This window comes from Cydia splendana, chromosome 20 (assembly GCF_910591565.1).
Source record: "Cydia splendana chromosome 20, ilCydSple1.2, whole genome shotgun sequence".
NCBI classification, from domain to species: domain Eukaryota; kingdom Metazoa; phylum Arthropoda; class Insecta; order Lepidoptera; family Tortricidae; genus Cydia; species Cydia splendana.
Window position 1 is genome coordinate 9569692 of NC_085979.1, and position 21659 is coordinate 9591350.

A 21659-nucleotide genomic window follows, 5' to 3' on the forward strand; every position below is an offset into this window, starting at 1 on the left:
CTGCATGGAATATTTTTTTTCTGATGATGAAGCATTGAAGGCGGCAGTGGAGGAGCATTTTTACACCAAAGACAAAAAAAATTTTTTATCGGGGATTTAAAAAAAATTGATCGATCTTTTAAGTGGATGAACATAGGGAGGGAGTATATTGAAAAATAAAAATATCAAACTTTTCGTACTTGTTTGTTTTCATTTTCATACCGAGAATATTTTGAACACCCCTCGTATATGAGAATGTTTTGAATAATACGTTTTGTTTTAGTCAAATGAAGTTTTAATTTTTAATAACATTTTGTTAAAGACGTGTGAGTAAAATAAATATTCGTAAAAATTCTTTTTAAAGGTTTTTTTGGGCGACCCTGCAATACATATTGTTAATTTCTAGTAAAATTAATGCTCGTATTTAAAGTCCAGAGCACAAAGACAATTACGATGACAGAGGCATGGACTCATTACAATAAAACTAAGTGTTCTACCTCTAACCTTTTTATAGGACAGGCAAAGAATATACACCTATCTCTATCACTCAGCAGAAAGTGTCGTGAAAAAAGTATAGATGAAAAAAAACAAAAATATACACACACATACATAGTGAGAAAGTAATACATACAAGTAAGTATTACCACATTCTACCAGCTATTAGGTTTTATTCTAGATACATTAAGAGATCCTAATACCAGGATAATATCACAGACAAATTAAATACATTCACAACTATCCTACTATTGAATTAAAATATCTAGTAAATTCACTTTGAGAACCTATGGTTTACTCGTATCGTATGTATGATTTTTGTGTAAATCACAGTTATCATTAGAAGGAAATTATTTGTGACGTTATTTATGAAAAGGTACCTTATTGTCGGTAGCGCTTACGCCATTATTAACGATGCTCCGATATAAATACAATGCCGCGCGATGCTGTGCGGCGTAAGCGCCATCGACAATAAAGTCCCTTTTCATAGATAATGCCCCATTCGTGTGGCGCCGACCCTATTATAATTATTTACATAGCTTAGATACGGTGACAACTGACATCTCAATAAAATTTATTACAATAACAGTTGTCACCGTATCCAACCCAAGGTAATATGTGAAAAATTAAAAAATTACATAGTTAAATGTTAAAATGGCGCGTAGTTTTGTAACATAATTAACAGAGTTACTTATTGGACAAGAGTTGTAATGCCTTAGACTTAGATGACCCAAGGTGTCAGTGGACAGTTGAAGTAGATGGCGTTAACTTTTGACAAACAGATATCACCTGAGGAAGCCAGTCAAATTCAAAGCAAGGATTTACAAGAGTTAAAATATAAGTAAAAACTGATAGTCCAACCTGACCAAGCTAACTCGGCAGCGATTTTGATAGCACAGACTCAAAACGTCATAAATTAATAGAAGATTGACGTTTAAAACTTGCACAAAATCGCTGCAGAGTTAGCTTGGTCTGACTTAAACACACATTTCGTCGGCTAAAATCTCAAATCTCGTAACCCCATTTCAAGGACATTAGGATTTGCCACTTTGGGCAACAATAGGGTATTATACTGTATTTAAAATAAATTATTTTACACCATGCATGAAATAAAGCACCAGATAATTATTAAAAAAACACAGATAGGAGTTATTTTTAAACACAAGTTCTATTTAACGAATCGGATAGAAATATAAAAAGTAGGTGAGTTGACCGTGACGTCACGATGTAATGTTTCATATAATTTCCATATTAGCAAATCGTTTTGACAGTTATAAAAAAGTAACTGATTTGACTTGTAGGAAAGTACCCTATACCTAAATTCGCAAACGTCTTATCTCCTCCAAGATAGGTTTGCGCCTTTAGCGGACGATATCTGTGGTTTAAATTTAGAATCCTAGTATGCAGTCCTCATCCCCGTCTCCGTCCTCGCTGTTATCAGACATGAATCTAAGTTCTGGAGGAGGTTCATCTTCTTCATCGCCTGACTGGTTGTCTATTGGATCGTGAACATTGATTTCTATTATTGGTCCTTCTGACCGGACAATTACATTAGGCTCAAGGGTAGTTCTTACTTTTGCCTGAAGATTATCATTATTACTGCTTGTGGTAACTACGGCCTTTTTCACACTAATTTGTTGTACCTGATCAGTTCCACCAGTAACTGCAGCAGTTTCTATATGCTCTACCAAATCGTTCACATCATTTGTCAGTTCATCAGGACTTGTTGCATCAGGAATTTCATCAAATATATTCGTTTCTCTTACTTCTTTATCATCTGATTCCTTTAAATGTTTAGATTTCTTAGCTAGTGGTTCATCGTCTGACGAATCATCTAATAGTGAAGTGTTTAAAGCTTCAACTAGCATCGGCTCGGCTCCTGTATCGTCTTGAGATTTGTCATCGTCAGAACTGTCTACAAGATATTCTTCCTCCATTGGCTCATCAGAATCAACCAAATCAATTTTAGCTTCGACCTTCGCTCTGACTACTGTGAATTTCTGTTTTCTCTTTTCTACATGTGTTCGCTTTAATAGGCTTATTGGAGTGTTCCTGGGAGATAGGACTGTTCGTGGAGCAGCTTTTAGAACCCTCGGTACCTTCGGCGTAGGGTGACAAGCTTTAAATAATTTGACTGGTTTGACTATACTACTCGAAACGTTAACAGTTTTACCATTATATAAATATTCGACAGGCTCTTTCAATAACGTTGAACCAGTTTGCCGATCAGTAGATTCAGTAGATTTATTTTGAGTAGCTTGGGTCTCATTGTTGTCAACATCCGTACTCTCAACATCTTCAGTTAAATCAATGAATTCTTTTGTTTTAGTAGGAGATCTCTTAGGCTTAGGGTTCTTTTTAATGCAAACATTAATAGGTACTATAACTCCCGTGTCAAAGTCTAGTTTAAAGAACTTGCCGTTCTGTTCGCATGCATATTTAAGCTCAGCAAAAGATGTGACTGGGCTGAGTTCGGGCAGATTCCTCGATTCATCATTTATTTGGTCTACGACAGGAGGTTCGGGAGCCGGTGGATCAGGCGCTGTCGTATCTTCTGCAGATATTCCCGACATCTCCATCAAGTCAGATAGCAAACTTTTTCTATTGCTAATGCCATCTTCTTTTCCTTCTGTTACACTTTCCATCTCTTGAATTACTTCAGGTGCTTCTTTATCTTCTGCTCTTTGGATTTCACTTTGTTTTTCACTTTGTGACTCTTCAATAACCGGCGCTGTTTGGGCAGACGCAAGTGGTTCAGTAATATATTTTGGTGCTTCAGCATCAATTGTAGCCTCGTTTACCGTATCATTAGTCATGGGAACAGATTCTTTTTCTAAATCGCTGGTACTAGTAGTAGTAGATGTATCCTGTTCTGTTGGCGTATCTGCTTTTGTACTCTGTGTATCGACTTCCATATCTACGTTATTAGTATTTTTTGGCGGCAGTTCTGTGTCTTGGAATACTTCGTTCGTTTCTAATGTTTTTGGAGAGTTGGTAAGTTCATTAATATTACTTTCGGCTTGAGGTGTCTCCGCAGTTTGATCGCTTTGTGGCAAGTTTATATTTTCAAAACCAGTAGTTTCGGGCTGCGTAACAGTTGTAATAGGTTCAACATCTCCGGCTACACTGACTTGTGGCTCAGGAACAGCCGGCGAAGAAGTAACGCCTGAAGCATTAAGCTGTTCTTGCACTGCTGCTAAAATCGTGGGTAAAGCTGCCAATTGGGCTTCATCTAACTCAACGCCGGGATCCACAGTGTACGTCACATTACCTGAAGGCATCAGCACTAACTGTACACCAGCAGGCAGTGGCAAAGTTGGGATAACTTTAGGAGCTTGGAAAACTTCAGTTGGTGGAGGAGCAACCTCGTCTTTCTTTCGCGGAAATTTAACAGTGGTCAATAAAATTTTGTTCTTGCCCAAAAATATTGGGCTTTCCGATGGGCTTTTGGCTAAATTTTTACTGTGTAGATATACAATCTTCTCTTTGGGTGTTTCTGGAATCTGAAGTGATGCATCTGTTTTCTGGGGACTCACAATTTGTTTGGGAGCTATGGGCGTCGGATGAATGACACACTGTGTGGACGCGTCTATCACTATGTTCCGCCTAGTGTCTTGACTGAGGGCAGGTCTCTGACAGGTGCAAGTGGCCCACTGCGAAGGTTTTAGCTGTGAACGCATTTGTACTCTTTGTACAGGTGCCCTGTTGACAGTTACTGGATTGATTTGAATTGTCGGTCGAGCTATTATCGGTCTGTTTGCTGGTCGATCGGCTGGCATCAAAGATGAAATTGGCGCAGCTCTTATTTTAATGTTAGGTTTTGGTGGTGTCGTTGGTGTTTCTTTAATTTCATTTGCATCAACACCGAAATCTATAGTTACCTTAGAAATAGATGGTGCGACTACTTCAACATTAATAGATGGTGTTGAGGGCTTTTCAGGTGAGACCACTGTCACATCTGGAACATCAGATGCATTGTCCACCTCGGTTACAGTTGGAACACGAGGTGTATTTTCCATCACGGTCACAGTTGGAACTGCTGGTGACCTCTTCACCACGTTCACAATTGGGAAAGGTATTCTGTCCACCACGGACACCGCCGGGACTGCAGAATTTCTGTCCTTACCTTGATTTGTCAGTAGAGCTGATTGCTGCACAACAGTCTCAATCGATTCGCAAGCTTTCCTCAGACTGTCTTCCTCGTCATCTGATAGTTCAACTACAGTTTTCGTCATCATTTTTAATTTCCTTGCTTCCTCGTCTGCCTGAATTTTTTTGACCAGTTTATCCGCACAACAGCATTGGCAGGGGTTAGGAGGACACAAGTGCTTGGAGTTACGTCTACGGTTATTAAGCTTTTGATTCGCCCAGCAACAAAATTTAGTTTTTACCACTTTAGATACGGGTACCACTTTGGTCGTTTGTTTTGGGGCTTGTTTTGGCACTGCAACGTCGGATTTATTACTTTCGTCTTCTTTGTCAACTTCCTGCACTGAGTCTGAGTTTTCCGACTCTTTCTGTTGATCTTCGCTTTTCTTACGTTTCCCTTTCTTTTTCTTTTTCTTCGGTATATTACAGCATTTGCAACCATGACCCTCATTACCACTCGTCAGTAAATGCAACATTTTGTTTAAAGTATCTGACGTTAGCAGGCCAAAATCGTCAAAGTTTTTTTTTGTCAGTACTGCATGTTTTGGTGCCCACGGCAGTGGCACTCGAGGCTGATAATGGTGTTTTCTGGTTGGTACTTCTTGTGGTATGATGTTTTTTACTTCTTGTACTACAATCGGCATTGGAAAATCTTTTGGCTTTGTGGCGTCGTCAATTTTGTCTAGTGCTTCTTTAGTTAAGATTTTCGCCTGATTGATCATCTTTATCAGCTTTTCTTTAGCCGGTGGTAAGGTTTCTGTAGGCAAACTGTCATTTTCGCTTTTTTCGCCCTCAATTTTTATTCTAGGCACGGTATTTTGAACGGAGGTGGAATCAGTCACTGGTTGTACAGGTTCTATGCTCGGGACAGTTGAAACTGTTGGATTAACTTCTTGTGGATTAATAGTTCTACTATTACCAGCAAAAACCCTAAGTGGTGGCACCTGAGCAGTAAGCAACTGTTGGTTTATTCTCCTAACTTTATCAATATCAGGTAAATTTATAACTTTTGTCCTTTCAGAGACTATTGGGGATGGATGTGGAATCAAATTTTGAATATCCACTTTTGAATTATCAATGAGACTTTGTACGGGCATAGCGGTCGGGACAATCGAAGACGCTTGCTTTTCTATTCCTTCCTGTTTTTCTACAATTGGAGCTGTACCACTGGATTTTAAATACAATGTACCATTTACTAATTTTGATTCAAAAGCTTTACTTAAATCTATTGTCATTGGTATACAAGCATTTAGGAACTGTCGATTTCTTGTAGAACTCAGAAAACCTATAGTCAATCTTTTAAGTTTCGTGTTGAAATCAGGATTTTTGCATAGTTTTATAGGATCGTAAGTGCGAGTTCTGGGTTTCTTCAGCATATAGCTGGTCGGCGACACTATTATATCTTCTTCTGATTCCTCATCGTCTGTTACTTCTCGGTTGGTGAAAAGATCATCACTATCTGCTGTATCTTCTGCAGTATTTATCAGACTTTCCTCTTTTATTTTAATATCAAGTGATTTATTACTGACTGGTTTACTCTCAATGGCCGCCATTTCTATATCCTCTATACCTTTTACTGAATCAATTTCTTTGTTTTTGAACGTTTTCATTTGGTCTAACTTGGTAGTATAGACTACAGGATACATTAATAATTTTAAGTCAAATTTGTTGCTTTCATCATCCTCTTGTTCAGGTTGTTCAACTGCAGGTAAATTGTCTTGAATTGATGTAGATTCTGCAATTACAAAAGTACACTAAATTAATCTCGATGGTGTCGCATAATCACATAGTAAATTTATAGTAATTATACATATTTTCATAATATTTATGTAGGTATAAAAATATACTTACCAATAGTTTGTGCGTGATCTTCTTCTATAAATTCAACGCCATCATCAACAAATTCAATGCCGTCATCAACGAAGTTTAAATCAGCCATTAAATCTATAGCGGCTACGTTTGCTTTATTTTTCAAATCAATAGATTCAACATCAGGTTTCTTATCACTAAGTGATATAGCCTCTTTGGGCGTCTTAAGGTACGTCTCTAATTTGTCTTTTATCAAATCATCTATTGCATTGTTCTCTTCAACAGGAACTTCTTCCTTTTTGCGGCAGTACTCATCTGCTTTAACTTTTATTATGTCATCAACAGCTTCATCACTGTCATTTATAATATCCACGTCGCATGTTACGTTATTACTTGGTATTTCCGCCGTTTCTCTTTGAACAATTTCAGGAGATCTTTCTACTACAGGAGTAACACTTGGTATTTCTATAACATCATCTTCATCATCATCTTGGCTTGTTTCCATTTGGCTCACCTCAGATTTTACTACAACTTCATCTGAATTAGTAGACGCAGCCTCAGGAGTTTCATCTGGACCATCGTCTGGTATTTCAACTTCAGGGACATGCGTAGCAGAACTGAGCTGTACATTTGATAAGCCGTCTTCTTCCATGGATTCTGCTTTAACTTGAATACCTGAAGCTTCGTCATTTATTGGGATTTCTTCGGCAACTGGCATTTCCTCTTCAGTAACTGGGTTTTCGGCAACTGAAATTTCCTCTTCAGTAGCTGGATGAGTTATATCGGTTGCATCATTGCTCCTTTCCGGATCAGACGTGTCTTCAATTTCATCATCGTTTTGATCTTCTGGGTCTGATTCTAAGCGGAGGTCTATGGTCTCGATTACGGGTTCAACAACCACTAGATCCGGAGCATTGGCTGAAAAATACATGTGCGACTTATTAGAAGGACCATGCCTTAACATTGATGATATTTATATTTTTGGATGAACATAATAAATATTATTTCTGATAAATTATACTTACAGTTGCAAGGCTTCGGTAAGTTGGGCATCCTCATTTTTTCTTCCTGAAATAATTGAATTGTTATTAGATACGATTTCTTTGTGATCGCGTTTGGTAAGATTGGAGAAAAGTTATAACAGAGTGAGAGACATGTATCATTTAACACTTTGATCGCCAATGACGTCAACTGACACGCGCGGCTACAGCCTAATATCAACCGATGTGCAGCACACGATAGACGTGGCGTTCAAAGGATTAATAGTTATTTGTTTAACAAGGAGGCAAAGTTGTTGTTTAACCGCTCGTGCTAATATTGATACCCGAGCAAGCGAAAGATTCCAAAATTGAACCACGAGCGTAGCGAGTGGTTTGAAAAATGGAATCTTGAGCGTTGCGAGGGTTTCAAAGCACGAGCGGTTAAACAAAATTTGACCCTGAGTGAAACACAACATTTTTCACCACACCAACCCGAAGCAAATATTAAATGTAAAATATCAAACAAAATCAAATCCAAATGAATGTTATTAAATATTTATCATCCAAAATCATCATTTAAAAGTCAATTTTACCAGCAAACATAAGAAAACAACTCTAAATTTGCATTTGATTACTTTGCCTCACATGTGAATAAAATGCAACTTTGTTATCTGTTTTTGAAGTGCAAAGTAAGCCTTTCCGAGCTGGTGTGGTGAAAAGATATAATTATGTACCTATAGTGTGAATGAAATAACGATATAAGTTTAGATTAACAAAAAAAGAAAAAAAAAACACTCACGAATTTCTCAGGCATTATGACAAAACGTTTTTCTATTAATTCCTCCCAATCTGGGTACTCTTTCGTTATGACTTGTGGGTATCTAGAACAATTAATTAACGGGTTGGCTTAAAATAATGAGAATTTTCGTTTTCGGAAATAAAAAAAAAGACAATAGCTATGGGTTTTCGAAATTTTACAATGACAAACAAGAGCATATTTTAAATGGGGTTGGCAACTGTCAAAGGTTTGCCTAGATGGCGCCATCATAGCTTGCCCCTTTTTCTATGAGATTTGGCTTAAAGAGCTGGCATCCAGGGTATTAAAAAAACAAAAATTTGACACAATTCTAGGGATTGACGGGGCAAGCTATGATGGCGCCATCTGCTAAAAACTTCCACCGGCCAACCCCATTACAAGAAAACATTATATATACAATAACGTCTCCCACATCCGATTTCTCATAACTGTGTTCAAACCCTCTGCGTCATGCTTTGGACAACGTTTTATTCACATTCCATAACTGTTTTATTGCCGTTAATTTTAATTATTTCGGCATATTAGCTTGTTATCTATATCATGCCATCATTCACAATTGCTAACTGACTAAAAATTTTCATGAAATCTGCAACTGATTGATATTTAGATACAATTGTTTATGTATCATATTTTGGTAAAATGTATGCAATGACGTTTTTAACTGGTTTTAGGCTCTCGCGGAAAAACGACTAAACGTTTCCAACCCTAGAATATCCCCAAGACTTAAATCAATCGAAGAATTTTGGCAAATATTATATAACTCTGATATGTGTATTGCGATAGTAGGCAAAAATATTATAGAATAAAATAAATTTTACCGTGTAATTACAAAACGATCAGTCAGAGAGTACGTGGTAGTTTGTCCAAAGTGAAAAGCAAACGGTCAGACGCATGTTATGTAAACTAACACAAGGGAGGCCAATTAAGTACTTCATTCTTGAATTTGGTTCTAATATCTAATTGCGTAGTTCTTCAATATAACATCCAGAAATCCATGGCCATTGTCTTTTTGTTTTTATGTCCGAAAACAAAAATTCTCATTACTTTTAAGCCAGCCCGTTATATTATTAACATAATTTCAGGCAATGGTACAGTCGCCATCAGATATATCGGAGCGGCCGAGGTGCTCAAAATATCTTAACACGCACTCTAGCGCCTTGACAATAGAGGCGTGTTTAGATATTTGTGAGCGCCTTGACCGCTCCAATATATCTGATGGCGACTGTACTAATCACACATAGATTAGTTTAGTTTACAAGCGATGTCGTGGCCCTGCTGTTTAAATATGGGCTTTAACTAGGTACTGCAAAGTTCAAATTCCTTTGACTCCAATTAGAGGGCCTACCGTGAACACCGAAGTTCGTAAATTGCGGGCATCTTTCCAATTAAGGCATAATTAGAGTGACAGTGAAAAATGCCCGCCACTTGCGAACTTTGATGTTCGCGATAGCCCCTTCAGAAGCAAGATCACCATACCGCCCGCGCGCTAAAACGCACCACTTTTCCTGCCTTTGGATTTGATTGTTTCATATGATGAAAGACGCTGCGCTGCTATTCAAATATGGAATGAAACTAAGGAACATAAGTTTCAAATTTGAATACCTCTTAGCGATAGCCATCTGCAGTCTCGAGGGCATAGACTTTCTAGCTTCCTCTAGAAGACGGGTGTTGCCCTTATATGAGAACCAGAACTTGTAGAAGCGGCAGCGGGTGAGTTTCTTCAGCTGGTACCAGCGACGTTGGAGTAGCATCGGGGAGCATTGGCGGCCTCTGAAAGTGTAATACGCACATTATATATGTACCTACTTACAATATTATTGTACATTTACAGTCAGGCGTGGCTCACTCCGCGATTTCGTCGCTTTGCAACAGCAGGCGTGGCTCACTCCGCGATTTCGTCGCTTTGCAACAGCAGGCGTGGCTCACTCCGCGATTTCGTCGCTTTGCAACAGCAGGCGTTGCTCACTCTGCGATTTCGTCGCTTTGAAACAGCAGGCGTGGCTCACTCCGCGATTTCGTCGCTTTGCTACAGGTAACTAAAAGTACATCCGTTCCACACCAATTTTGGTGGCTAGCCATAAGCCGCACGTGGCGCTGTGGCCACCTAGCGGCCATATCTGTCCTGATCGTAACGCGTTTTGTTAGAGAGTGAATCTTCTGTACCTAGTACTATTATTTATTCTGTGGTTACAGCCAAGTGTAAAAATATGGGTTTTCTTATATCAGCGAATCGAGAATTATGGGATTTATTGATTTTTATTGATTAAGGGGTTGTGCACAAATCACGCGAGGTGTTTTCGGCTACGAACCGTTGCATAATGAATAATATTATAGTTGTCTTAACTGTTGTACTAGAATAACGAGAGTTATATGCTTATGAGAGATACTAACTGTCGATTGTAGTAGACGGTGGCGGCGGCCCAGGACTCCGCTAGCGGCTCCCCGGAGCGCCCTTCAATGTCGAATCGTTGTACCAAGCTGAATAGTTCTATTAGGGCTGGGTATTCCTTGTTGTCGGGTTTATCCTGAAAAAAAGTCGTAGTTTAACTTTCATCATAATATGTGACTTTCCATAGAGAAGGGCCCTTATACTTCATATGCATAAACCCTTATCTGATGGAAAGCCACACGAAGTAATCGAATTGTATCCGCGTTAAACTGTAGATCTATTGTGATTTACTAGATTAGCAAATTCATCGAATGGGGGCAATGATCTGTACTCAACGGCCTCTTGATCAGGCACTATTTCCCCTCTGCCGAGGTACAAGATTAACTGTACATGCACACAACTATATCTTGTGACTTATCCGTACCTACACAATAGGTGTGCAAGATTTATCTTTGACGTGTATCATTTTCTATGTACATATTTGTGTCATCATTACAGATTAGGTTTTGTATGTAGTGAGTGAGAAGTGCGACTGTGTGCACGTTTCCACCAAGCATCCGACGTGTTTGAAATGCAGAGAGGAGTTCGTCAAGGCTGTGTCTTAGCGCCAACACTATTCGGCATATTTTTCTCTCTTTTGCTAAAGGTTGCCTTTGGTGACACGCAGCAAGGAGTTCATCTACACACGAGAGCAGATGGAAGATTTTTCAATGTCAATTACTTAAAATCTCGTCGTAATCGCGTTGACCTATTTATCGACAGTCTGCTCTTCGCCGATGACGCAGCCTTCGTAGCTGAAACACCCCACGAGCTCCAAAATCTGATAGACAAATTTGCCTACGCGTGTTCCCTGTTCTCCATGTCTATCAATACGAAGAAGACCGTAATTTTAGCGCAAGGGTACACTTTCCAACCATCCATCCTCCTGGAGACTGTACCCTTAGAGGTGGTCGACAAGTTCTGTTACTTAGGGTCCACCGTGTCGAGCAACCTCTCCATCGACAGTGAGGTCGACCTTCGCATCGGCAGGGCGGCCACGACGTTCGGCAGGCTGCGTACAAGAGTGTGGAATAACAAACATCTTACTATCAGGACCAAGATGATTGTTTATCAAACTTGCGTTCTGAGCACGCTCTTGTACGGAGCCGAAACCTGGACGTCGTACGCTAATCAGGAACGTCGACTAAACACCTTTCACATGCGCTGTCTTCGGAGTATCCTCAACATCACTTGGAAGGACAGGGTCACTAACGAGAGAGTCCTGGAAATTGCACAGCTTCCTAGCATCACCGCCCTGCTGAAACAGAGGCGCTTGCGGTGGCTTGGGCATGTGCAGCGTATGGATAGCACTCGTTTGCCTAGGCAGATTATGTTGAGCCAGATAGCATTTAAAAAGCGCCGCATTGGACGTCCCTTGCTGCGTTTTAAGGACTGCGCGAAACGCGACATGGTCGCTTTTGATATCGATAGGGACACTTGGGAGGAGCTCGCGTCAGATCGCGATGGATGGAGGGGTACCATCGCGAAAGGTCGCGAAATTCACGACAACGCATGGTTCCAAGACCTTGCCCGAAAACGCAAAAAAGAGGCACAATCCACCTGATGGTGCCGACATGGCTCCCTGCTTCAGCTGCCATAAATGCGGTCGCAAATGCCGGTCCCGCATTGGCTTATACAGCCACGAGAGACGTTGTTCCTCGCTTACAGACGCTGCATAAATCATCTGTCAAGTCTATCTCCTCATGCACCAACACGAGGTCCACTAGTAGCCAGTCGGTGAGGGATAGCCGAGCGATGCTTGGGAGATTGGCCGAGCGATCTACTGCTATTGGAATATAACCCTTCTTACCATAGCAATAACGTCGATCTCCTCATGCACCAACACGAGGTCCACCAGTAGCCAGTCGGTGAGAGATAGCCGAGCGATGTTTGGGAGATTGGCCGAGCGATCTACTGCTATAGGAATATAACCCTTCTCACCATAGCAATAACGTCGATCTCCTCATGCACCAACACGAGGTCCACTAGTAGCCAGTCGGTGAGGGATAGCCGAGCGATGCTTGGGAGATTGGCCGAGCGATCTACTGCTATAGGAATATAACCCTTCTCACCATAGCAATAACGTCTATCTCCTCATGCACCAACACGAGGTCCACTAGTAGCCAGTCGGTGAGGGATAGCCGAGCGATACTTGGGAGATTGGCCGAGCGATCGTCGACTGCTATCATACGATTTAGCTTCTTTACGCATAACGCTCGCATTCGCTCCCTGAAACAATGTATGAGGTTAATATTTAAAGGACAGAAGTAGTTTTATTTATTACAAGCTAATTGGCTCTGATGTACATTTGATTACTAGGCCAACCAAATTATTATTTTTTTCGAAGAATTAATTCCCAGCAAGCTGGAAACCGTTTTAATACCTTTATTTGCTCCTAAATACTTAATCCGAGTTAGCGCAATGCCAGGAAGTGTGCATAATTTTTTGCTCTTTTTCAGTTTTTTTTAAACAGTACGTGCAACGGAAAATTTGTTTTGAATCATGATGAAAATTAATATCTGAGAATCCGAAACGTACCTTATTATGAATAACTTAGTAGGTACCTAGTCAGTTTTTAAAAATGGCCGCCATTTTGAATTAGAGTGGCTTGGCAAATCCAAGAAAAACAGAGTCTCTTAAGGTGGCCACTGACGAGCCTTCCAACAGTCCAAATAGCGTGGCTGCAATCCAAAATCGGTCCGTGAATGTCAAAAACGTACAATCTTTAATATTAGGATGCCGTCCATTTGGATGAATCCATTGTAACGGCATCCATTTGGAAGGCTCGTCAGTGGCCTGCTTTAAGGTTCCCAAAATTGCAGGGGGTTTCTAAGAGATTATCATATCAAACATTTTATTGTTTTGCATTAAAATACCCAGTTTTCATTGATCTAAAGTGCATAAGTATAAGTAGACTCTCTTACCATAGAGTACGGCAGTCCGAACCGGTTTCCTTTTTCATTTCCTTCCATAGTTCTTCCTGAGGCTTCTTCTCCTTGAGCAGCAGGCGCGCCACCGAGCGGATGATACGCCGCTTGAATTTGTCCAGCTCCGACATTTTGCTGTACCAGAAATGATAAAATCGATGTGAACAATGCAGAGACACTTACTATTATTATATACCTACTTACCTACAGTACCGTCTTTACCATAAGGGCACACGGGGCCCGTGCCCAGGGCCCCCATCCTCAGGGGGCCCCGAGATCCGACAGTAACAGTATATTTGATTACCCATAATAAATAGAAGGTCATAGTAGAAAAATGTTAGTTCAATTTTGCTTTCTTTACTTTCCAAAAGGGCCCCAAATTATTATGTGCCCAAGGCCCAAGGGCCCCAGCATAGTTTAAGACGGCCCTGTCTACCTATAGAGATAGATTTGGTACGATTTTCTCATAAATATAAAGGACAAATTACAATATTTAATTTTGAACTTTTATTAAATAAAACAAGGTTAGAAGGAAGTCAAAACTAAACAAAATATTCTGGATCCCAAGGATTTTGGTTTTGAGCGCAACTACGGAACCCTATACTGAGCATGAGCCGACATGGTCTTGGCCGGTCTTGTTGGGATTTGACATTTAGTCAACTGTCAAGTAAGTATAGTCATCATTCGCGCGTCAAGTAAATATAATAACTAATACGGTCAAGGGCAAGCCACCTTCACGCCGGCCAGTACCGTCTTTATCATAAGGGCACACAGGGCCCGTGCCTAGGGCCCCCATCCTCAGGGGGCCCCGAAGGCCAGAAAGTAACAGTATATATGACGTTATCTATGAAAAGGGACCTTATTGTCGATGGCACTTACGCCATTATTAACGATGCTCGATATAAATACAATGCCGCGCGACGCTGTGCGGCGTAAGCGCCATTGACAATAAGGGCCCTTTTCATAGATAATGCCCCATATTTGATTACTCATAATAAATAGAAGATCATAGTAGAAAAATGTTAGTTTAATTCGCTTTCTTTACTTTCCAAAAGGGCCCCAAATTCTTAAGTGCCCAGGGGCCACATCATAGTTTAAGACGGCCCTGACGCCGGCCTACAAAACTGAAATTCTAATTTTCGTTATTTTCCTCTCTCGCCGGAAACTCGAAGTACGAATAGAGGCAGATAAAGAAATTTCACGGAAGAAAGAATGAGCGCGCCGCGCTGTGAGAAATTTATATTTACGCGGTAGACCCTCAGATATATTACGTCTTCAGTTAATAGAAAAACCTATGTACTTACGACCTTCTAGATTTACTGAATAAAAAACCATCGTAAGAAGGCCCCACCTGCGCGGCGATTTGTACAGAGAGCGAGTTCCACTTACATCGGTATTTGAATTAAATGGTGTAAACTGGCGTAAGTGGCTCTCCCATGCAGTGTCATTGTTTTTAGGGTTCCGTATCCAAATTTCAGAATTTGCTTAGTTATCTTATACCTTTAAACGAGCAATTCTTGTATATATCTTTCTTATCTTATACCTTTAAACGAGCAATTCTTGTATATACAGGGTGGAAAGGCACGACGATCCTTCCCGGAAGTATTAGGTCGTTTAAGTGATACAGAGACTATTGGTAATGGTAAGAATCGTTAATTGAGTAAAAAATAAAAATTGCAAAAATACTACTTTTTAACTGTGGTGATAACCCTATAGCATGTGCACATGACGGCTAGATTAAGGATCTCCGTCGGGAAAGCTCGGGACTTTACACTTTTTTCCGATCGTTGACAGTATCGCAATGATGTATGAATGACGCATAAATGTCAAATAAATCAAATGCATGCAAAAATATTACAAACAATTTTATTACTTTCTTAGATAATTACTTTTTTCCAATATTTAATACTATCTTCTTTTCACATACGGTGTTCAAATGTACCTCCGTGTATTACAACGCCGCCGCAGCCCGTACCCGAGTATGTCGATGCACATGCGATATAGTGTATGCTCTTCGTCATTTATCCTCCGCAGAAAGCACCAATTAGCCTTTATCTCATTTCGTCCGCAGTTTCACATTCCGTTTGGTTTGGTACACCATATCTTTTACACAGCCCCACAAATTTAAATAGCCACGAGCATCTAACATTTTTATTTGAAGAATATGACATTCAATAAGTATAGTTCAATGAAAATTTAATTTCAAACATCAGACGTCTTGTCTATTTCCTACCACGCAAGAAGGTTTGTTAGTTTGGTATTGAAGAAGTATTTATTCTTGATTTATTCTTAGTATTTCATTTTTGCAAGTTCATTTGGTGCAACTAACACAACCTACTTGTTATTTTTAATTATTTTAGATAGTTTCCAATTATTCGAAAATAATTTTGTGAAACGTGTTAAGAAACTAAAACCTTTTTATCAGTCAAGGAAACCAGAGATATTTATAAGACGATTGCGTACTTTTGAGTGGTTGTCAATGTCACCATTTGAACTGTCGTTGTAAACAATGTTGTGGTTAGTATTATTAATATTAAGGAATAACATAACTATTTCATTCAAGTATTGAACAAGTGGAACCACTAAGAAAGCGAAAATCCTGCAATGATTCTTACCGTGCTGTAAGCAGACCTAAAAATGGTTAGATGGCAACAAATTAGCATAATTTCCTGTCGAATACTGATTGTTTACAAGTAAGTTCATTGACCCTGTCACCTGTTAGGGTTAGAACAAAGTAGTTTTTTGCGTGGATGTTTAAAAGGTCATAATTTAGAAACGGTTGCCCATATTAACATAGTTTCTATGGAGAAAATATAGAGCTTAGGTTAAACTATCTCCCATTTCCGGAAAGGATCGTCGTGCCTTTCCACCCTGTATAATTATATATATATTACGACGATCTCGGAAACGGCTCTAACGATTTCGATGAAATTTGGTATATGGGGGTTTAAGGGGACGAAAAATCGATCTAGCTAGGTCTTATCTCTGGGAAAACGCGCATTTTTGATTTTATATGTTTTCCGAGCAAAGCTCGGTCTCCCCGATAAATTATTTATTATTATCTTATTATCATAGGTACGGTCAGCAGCAGAATTTGCTAAGCGGGCGAGTTGTTCAAAATGATCTTGACGCGACTTTATTGTTAAGAGAATAAGAGCGTGTCAAGGTAATTTTGAACACCTGGCCCGCTTAGCAACTTTTGCTGCTGACTGTGGTACTGGTAGTACATACCTATATAAACTTACTTGTTGTACCTACTTAAGTGTTTTTATTACGAAAACATTAATGTTCGCCACATCGTTAGGTGCCTATATTATTAGGGGTCATCCAATAATTACATCACACGTTTAGGGGGTGGGAGAGGGTCAAGAAAGTGTGACATGTTGTGACAAGAGGGAGGGGGGAGTCATAAACTTTGTGACGTCACTTTAACTTCATCAGTAACCGAAAATGTATTTAAATTATTTTATACGCTAATTATCATTTAAATAACAAGTTTTTGAAACGATAATCGTTTTTATTCGTTTAATTTTATTTTTTATCAGTTTTGGGTTATAAAATTACTAATATTTCTTTTGTCAAAAATATTTTGATAAAATATTAAATAAATATTTGCCGATTTCCTTGAAGAAATGTGACGTCACACCAGGGGGGAGGGGTTTGCCAAATATGACCAAGTGTGACAAGGAGGGGGGGAGGGGTAAAAAAACCTAGAAATTCGTGTGACGTAATTAATGGATGACCCCTTACTAAGGTTTATGAATATTGTTTAGCTTACTTTAGCTTTAGCGAAGGTCTCCATTTTGACTTGAGCAGGTCCGATTAATTAAAGGGATTTTTTTATTCATTAAAGGTTCCGTCAGACAGGCGCGTTTTCCGGGCGGGGCGTGAGCGTTTTGTATGTAAAAGCGGCGCGCCCCGCTCACGCCCCGCCCGGAAAACGCGACTGTGTGACGAAGCCTTTAGTTTTTTTTTGCAGCTTTTATGGTTCTGTACCACAAAGAAAACATCAAACCATTATAGGATCACTCGTGTCTATCCCATCCCAAGTTAATTTGCTGGGCCGATTAGGTTGAAATTTGGAACACAAACGTAAGTCGGTGACCCACAGACGGACGTGTATTGTAAATAAATGAATTAGGTATGTATTAGGTACCTACATGGCGGCCACTTTTGAGGGGTATAGTAGAAAATTAAATATGCAAACCTATTATTATTTTTAATTTGAAACGTAATAGTTTTGATGCTATTTTTTGAGAAACAACATACTAGGTAGGTATGTTGCTTAAGTGTACTTATTTTGTAAGCCGCTACTTAGGGTCACTTGCACCATCCCACTAACCCGAGGAAATTTCGGTAAAATTGTACTGGTAACCATGGTAACTCCAGGTTTAAACGGTTAACCCCGGGTTAGTGAATGGTACAAGTGGCCCTTAGTACCCCCCTCCACACATGCAAATAAAAGTGTTTTTTTAATCAACATTCATTCGAATAAAAATATTTAAAAATTAAATAAAAATTCGTTTGCTTTTTCCCGCATTTTTTAGGGTTCCGTACCTCAAAAGGAAAAAACGGAACCCATATAGGATCACTCGGGCATCTGTCTGTTCGACCCCCCCCCCCCCCCCTTTATCTCTGAAACTACTGGGTTTCAAATTTTGAAAAAAATACACATAATAGTTTTTTACCTATTAGCTAGTTTGTTAGTGCACGACACCTTGCACTTTGTGACTATGCGCTGAAACTTGGCACAGTTGATTCTTAGCTGGTCATGAGCAGATACAGACCGGGAGACCTCGAGAGCCACGTCTCATTTAGTGGGGGGGAGGGGGGAAGTTCGACGCCGCCGCGCTTCACTTGGAGCAACATTTCTCTAAAACTGTACCTATTAGGGCATGTGATATATCATTTTCGGTTAAATTAAGGATGAGGAATTTTTTTTTGGAACCAAAACAATGCACTTTCTAACAAAAAAAAAAACATAAAGTAGAAAAGACAAAAAAACGTATCTTGGATTTTTTCATAATTACCATTTTTTTTTTAAGTGTAGTAGGAATCTGAAAACAAAAAATATAGTTGTAAAGCTACACTTATTACGTTTAAGAAAATATATAGTTTATTATACAAAACTGTTGATAAATGGGAGATAAAAAATTATATTAAGCGTGGGCCAGAGTGATCTCAATACAAAATATTATGAATGTGGGAAAGTTACTTATAATTTGTTCTACAATCGTTTATTTTTTAGTTTTTTGTAAATAACTCGTAAACGGTAGCCCACAGCAAAAAAATATCTTTTACGTAAATAATTTGTTTCAGATTTCTTATAAAATAAGTGCTCCTTTTTTTCGCTAAGGTCAATATTAAAAAAAATGTTGAAGGGAGAACATAAATACTTAGGTCCTCTTTTTTAGTCATTCGTAAATAACTCGTAATGGAAGTCCAATAGCAAAAAATATTTTAACACAAGAATAATTAGCATAAAATTTCCTACAAAAAAGGTTATTCAAACTTTTTCGCTAGGATCAATATTTAAAAAGGGGACCTTAGAATTTATTTTCTCTCTTTAATATCGTTTTTAATATTGATCCTAGCGAAAAAGTTCGAATGACCTTTTTTGTAGGAAATTTTATGTAAATTATTCATGTACAAAAAAATTTTTTGCTATTGGCCTTCGTTTACGAGTTATTTACGAATGACTAAAAAAAGGGACCTAAGTATTTATTTTCTCCCTTCAATATTTTTTTTAATATTGATGGTACCGAAAAACAGTAGTACTTATTTTATAAGAAATCTGAAACAGATTATTTACGTAAAAGATATTTTTTTGCTGTGGGCTACCGTTTACGAGTTATTTACGAAAAACAAGAAAAATAAACGATTGTAGAACAAATTATAAGTAACTTTCCCACATTCATAATATTTTGTATTGAGATCACTCTGACCCACGCTTAATATTATTTTTTATCTCCCATTTATCAACAGTTTTGTATATTAAACTATATATTTTCTTAAACGTAGTAAGTGTAGCTTTACGACTGTATTTTTTGTTTTCAGATTCCTGCTACACTTTAAAAAAAAATTGGTAATTATGAAAAAATCAAAAATACGTTTTTTAGTCTTTTCTACTTTATGTTTTTTTTTTGTTAGAAAGTGCATTTTTTTTGTTCCAAAACTAGATTCCTCATCCTTAATTTATCCGAAAATGATATATTACATTCCCTAATAGGTATAGTTTTAGAGAAATGTTGCTCCAAGTGAAGCGCGGCAGCGTCGAACTTTCCCCCTCCCCCCTCACTAAATGAGAGGTGGCTCTCGACGGCTCCCGGTCTGTATCTGCTCAAGACCAGCTAAGAATCAACTGTGCCAAGTTTCAGCGCATAGTCTCAAAGTGCAAGGTCCCCATACAACGGTGTGCAGTAACAAAGCAGCTATATAGATGACAGGAAAAATCTATTAGAAATGTGCAGTCAAGCGTGAGTCGGACTTAATTACTTAGTTTTTGATCCGACCCCAGTACGGCCAGTACGGGTTTTTAATGGCAATTCATTCATATTCCACATAAAAAAAAATGGGTAATTTACGGAACCCTTGGAACGTGAGTCCGACTCGCACTTGACCGGTTTTTTTTATAAAACTTGCCATATTCCAATAAATAAACTCAAAGAAATTGAAACCTATACCTCTTTTATTTTTTTAAATTCATTCAACCTATCCTCTGTCAAGCCATTTCCGTCAGTAGAAAAAACCGGCAAATTCAAAAAGGTAGGCGCGAAGGAATTGGATTTCGCGCCGTTTGTACTGACAAACTTGTTTGGCTGGCTATATTTCAGTGATCGAAAAATATAATGAGTTTAAAACAAATAGGTACCTAATTTAATAACAATCAAATCTGGCAACACTAATCCGTTACGCGCAGCTGCACAAAAAACATGGCGGACAACCCACTCATTCTCCAAACACTGGTCTTGCAGAGCGCACGTCTTGCGGCACGAGATAAAATACACCGCGCTATTCCGTCACAAAGCACACATTTATTTCATTATTATTTCTCAACTCCCACCGGCATGACGCCTCGGCCGAGCGCTCACGACAATCACTTTCAAATAATAATTCGAACTAAACGCAGAAAAAAGTAAAAAGCACCTTCGCAACAGCTGTCAAAACAATATGAATACGTAATTAACAATTATGCTTTACCTTTATCCTTTTACTGCTCTCCTAAAACTAAAATTCACCACGCAATCCATTAGTAATTCGAAGATACACTGACACGTTTGATAACCATGTTTTACTTTTCCCAGTCGTGTACGCTGTGACGATTCAAAACAAAATGGAAGAAACGTGGCCCGGCGGACGGTTGAATCGACATGACAACCGCTCCCCAAGTGCGAGGGGGACGGCGGACGCTATCTCCCTCTAGCCCGGCAAGCGTGCATTTTAGTTCATTTAGGTCGTGGGAGCCGAGCGGAGCGGTCGTGTCTTGAAAATGAGGATCAAATTGAGCAATCTTTTTTCCAGTTTCCAAAGGTAAAGTCTTAAACATGCTATTTATGGATTACTTTCACTAGTTGTTGATAGGAAGCTATTTTGATAATTTGAAGCTATTTTTGCGTACCCTATGAGTCTTTTTTTAGTTTAGTTCAAAAAATGTTGTCAAACAAGTTACCGTTACGAACCTACGTAAATATCTACTCGTTTATATGCAGACAGGTTTTTAACCAAAGTACGTTCTTGAGTTTTTAGGGTTCCGTATTTCGATTTATATTAGTAGGGGTAATTTCTAGTCGCGATACTGGGCCTGGGGTGTGTAGTGTGATAATAAAAGGGACCGTATTTGAAGTGGTGCCTTGGCCTGACCCCTATATTTAAATACCGAGCCCGTCACCGCATTGCGAATCACGAATGCGGGGTGATATTAAATTATTAATAGTAAATAGTAATGTTAGCGCGAATAATCGTTTCTCTTCGATAAGATTATTATTATTAAAACACGACTGTCTTTTCGACACTACTCTTTAGTTTAGTAGGTTATAGATAAGGAAACCTTACTACCTGCGTTGGGTTCCGCTAAA

At 39.0% G+C, this 21659-nt stretch overlaps 1 protein-coding gene across 1 annotated transcript; it reads right to left on the reverse strand.

Annotated features, from left to right (window-relative positions):
* Positions 1 to 231: 231 nt before the first annotated feature.
* Positions 232 to 21189, reverse strand: LOC134800690 (titin homolog). The gene is made up of 9 exons (XM_063773185.1): positions 20785 to 21189; positions 13582 to 13719; positions 12730 to 12886; positions 10621 to 10754; positions 9832 to 9999; positions 8212 to 8293; positions 7458 to 7500; positions 6475 to 7350; positions 232 to 6358 (listed from the first exon to the last, which is right to left on the reverse strand). The coding sequence occupies exons 2-9, from the start codon at positions 13713 to 13715 to the stop codon at positions 1863 to 1865; spliced, it is 6090 nt and encodes a 2029-aa protein (XP_063629255.1). The 5' UTR covers positions 13716 to 13719; positions 20785 to 21189; the 3' UTR covers positions 232 to 1862.
* Between the last annotated feature and the right edge of the window lie 470 nt (positions 21190 to 21659).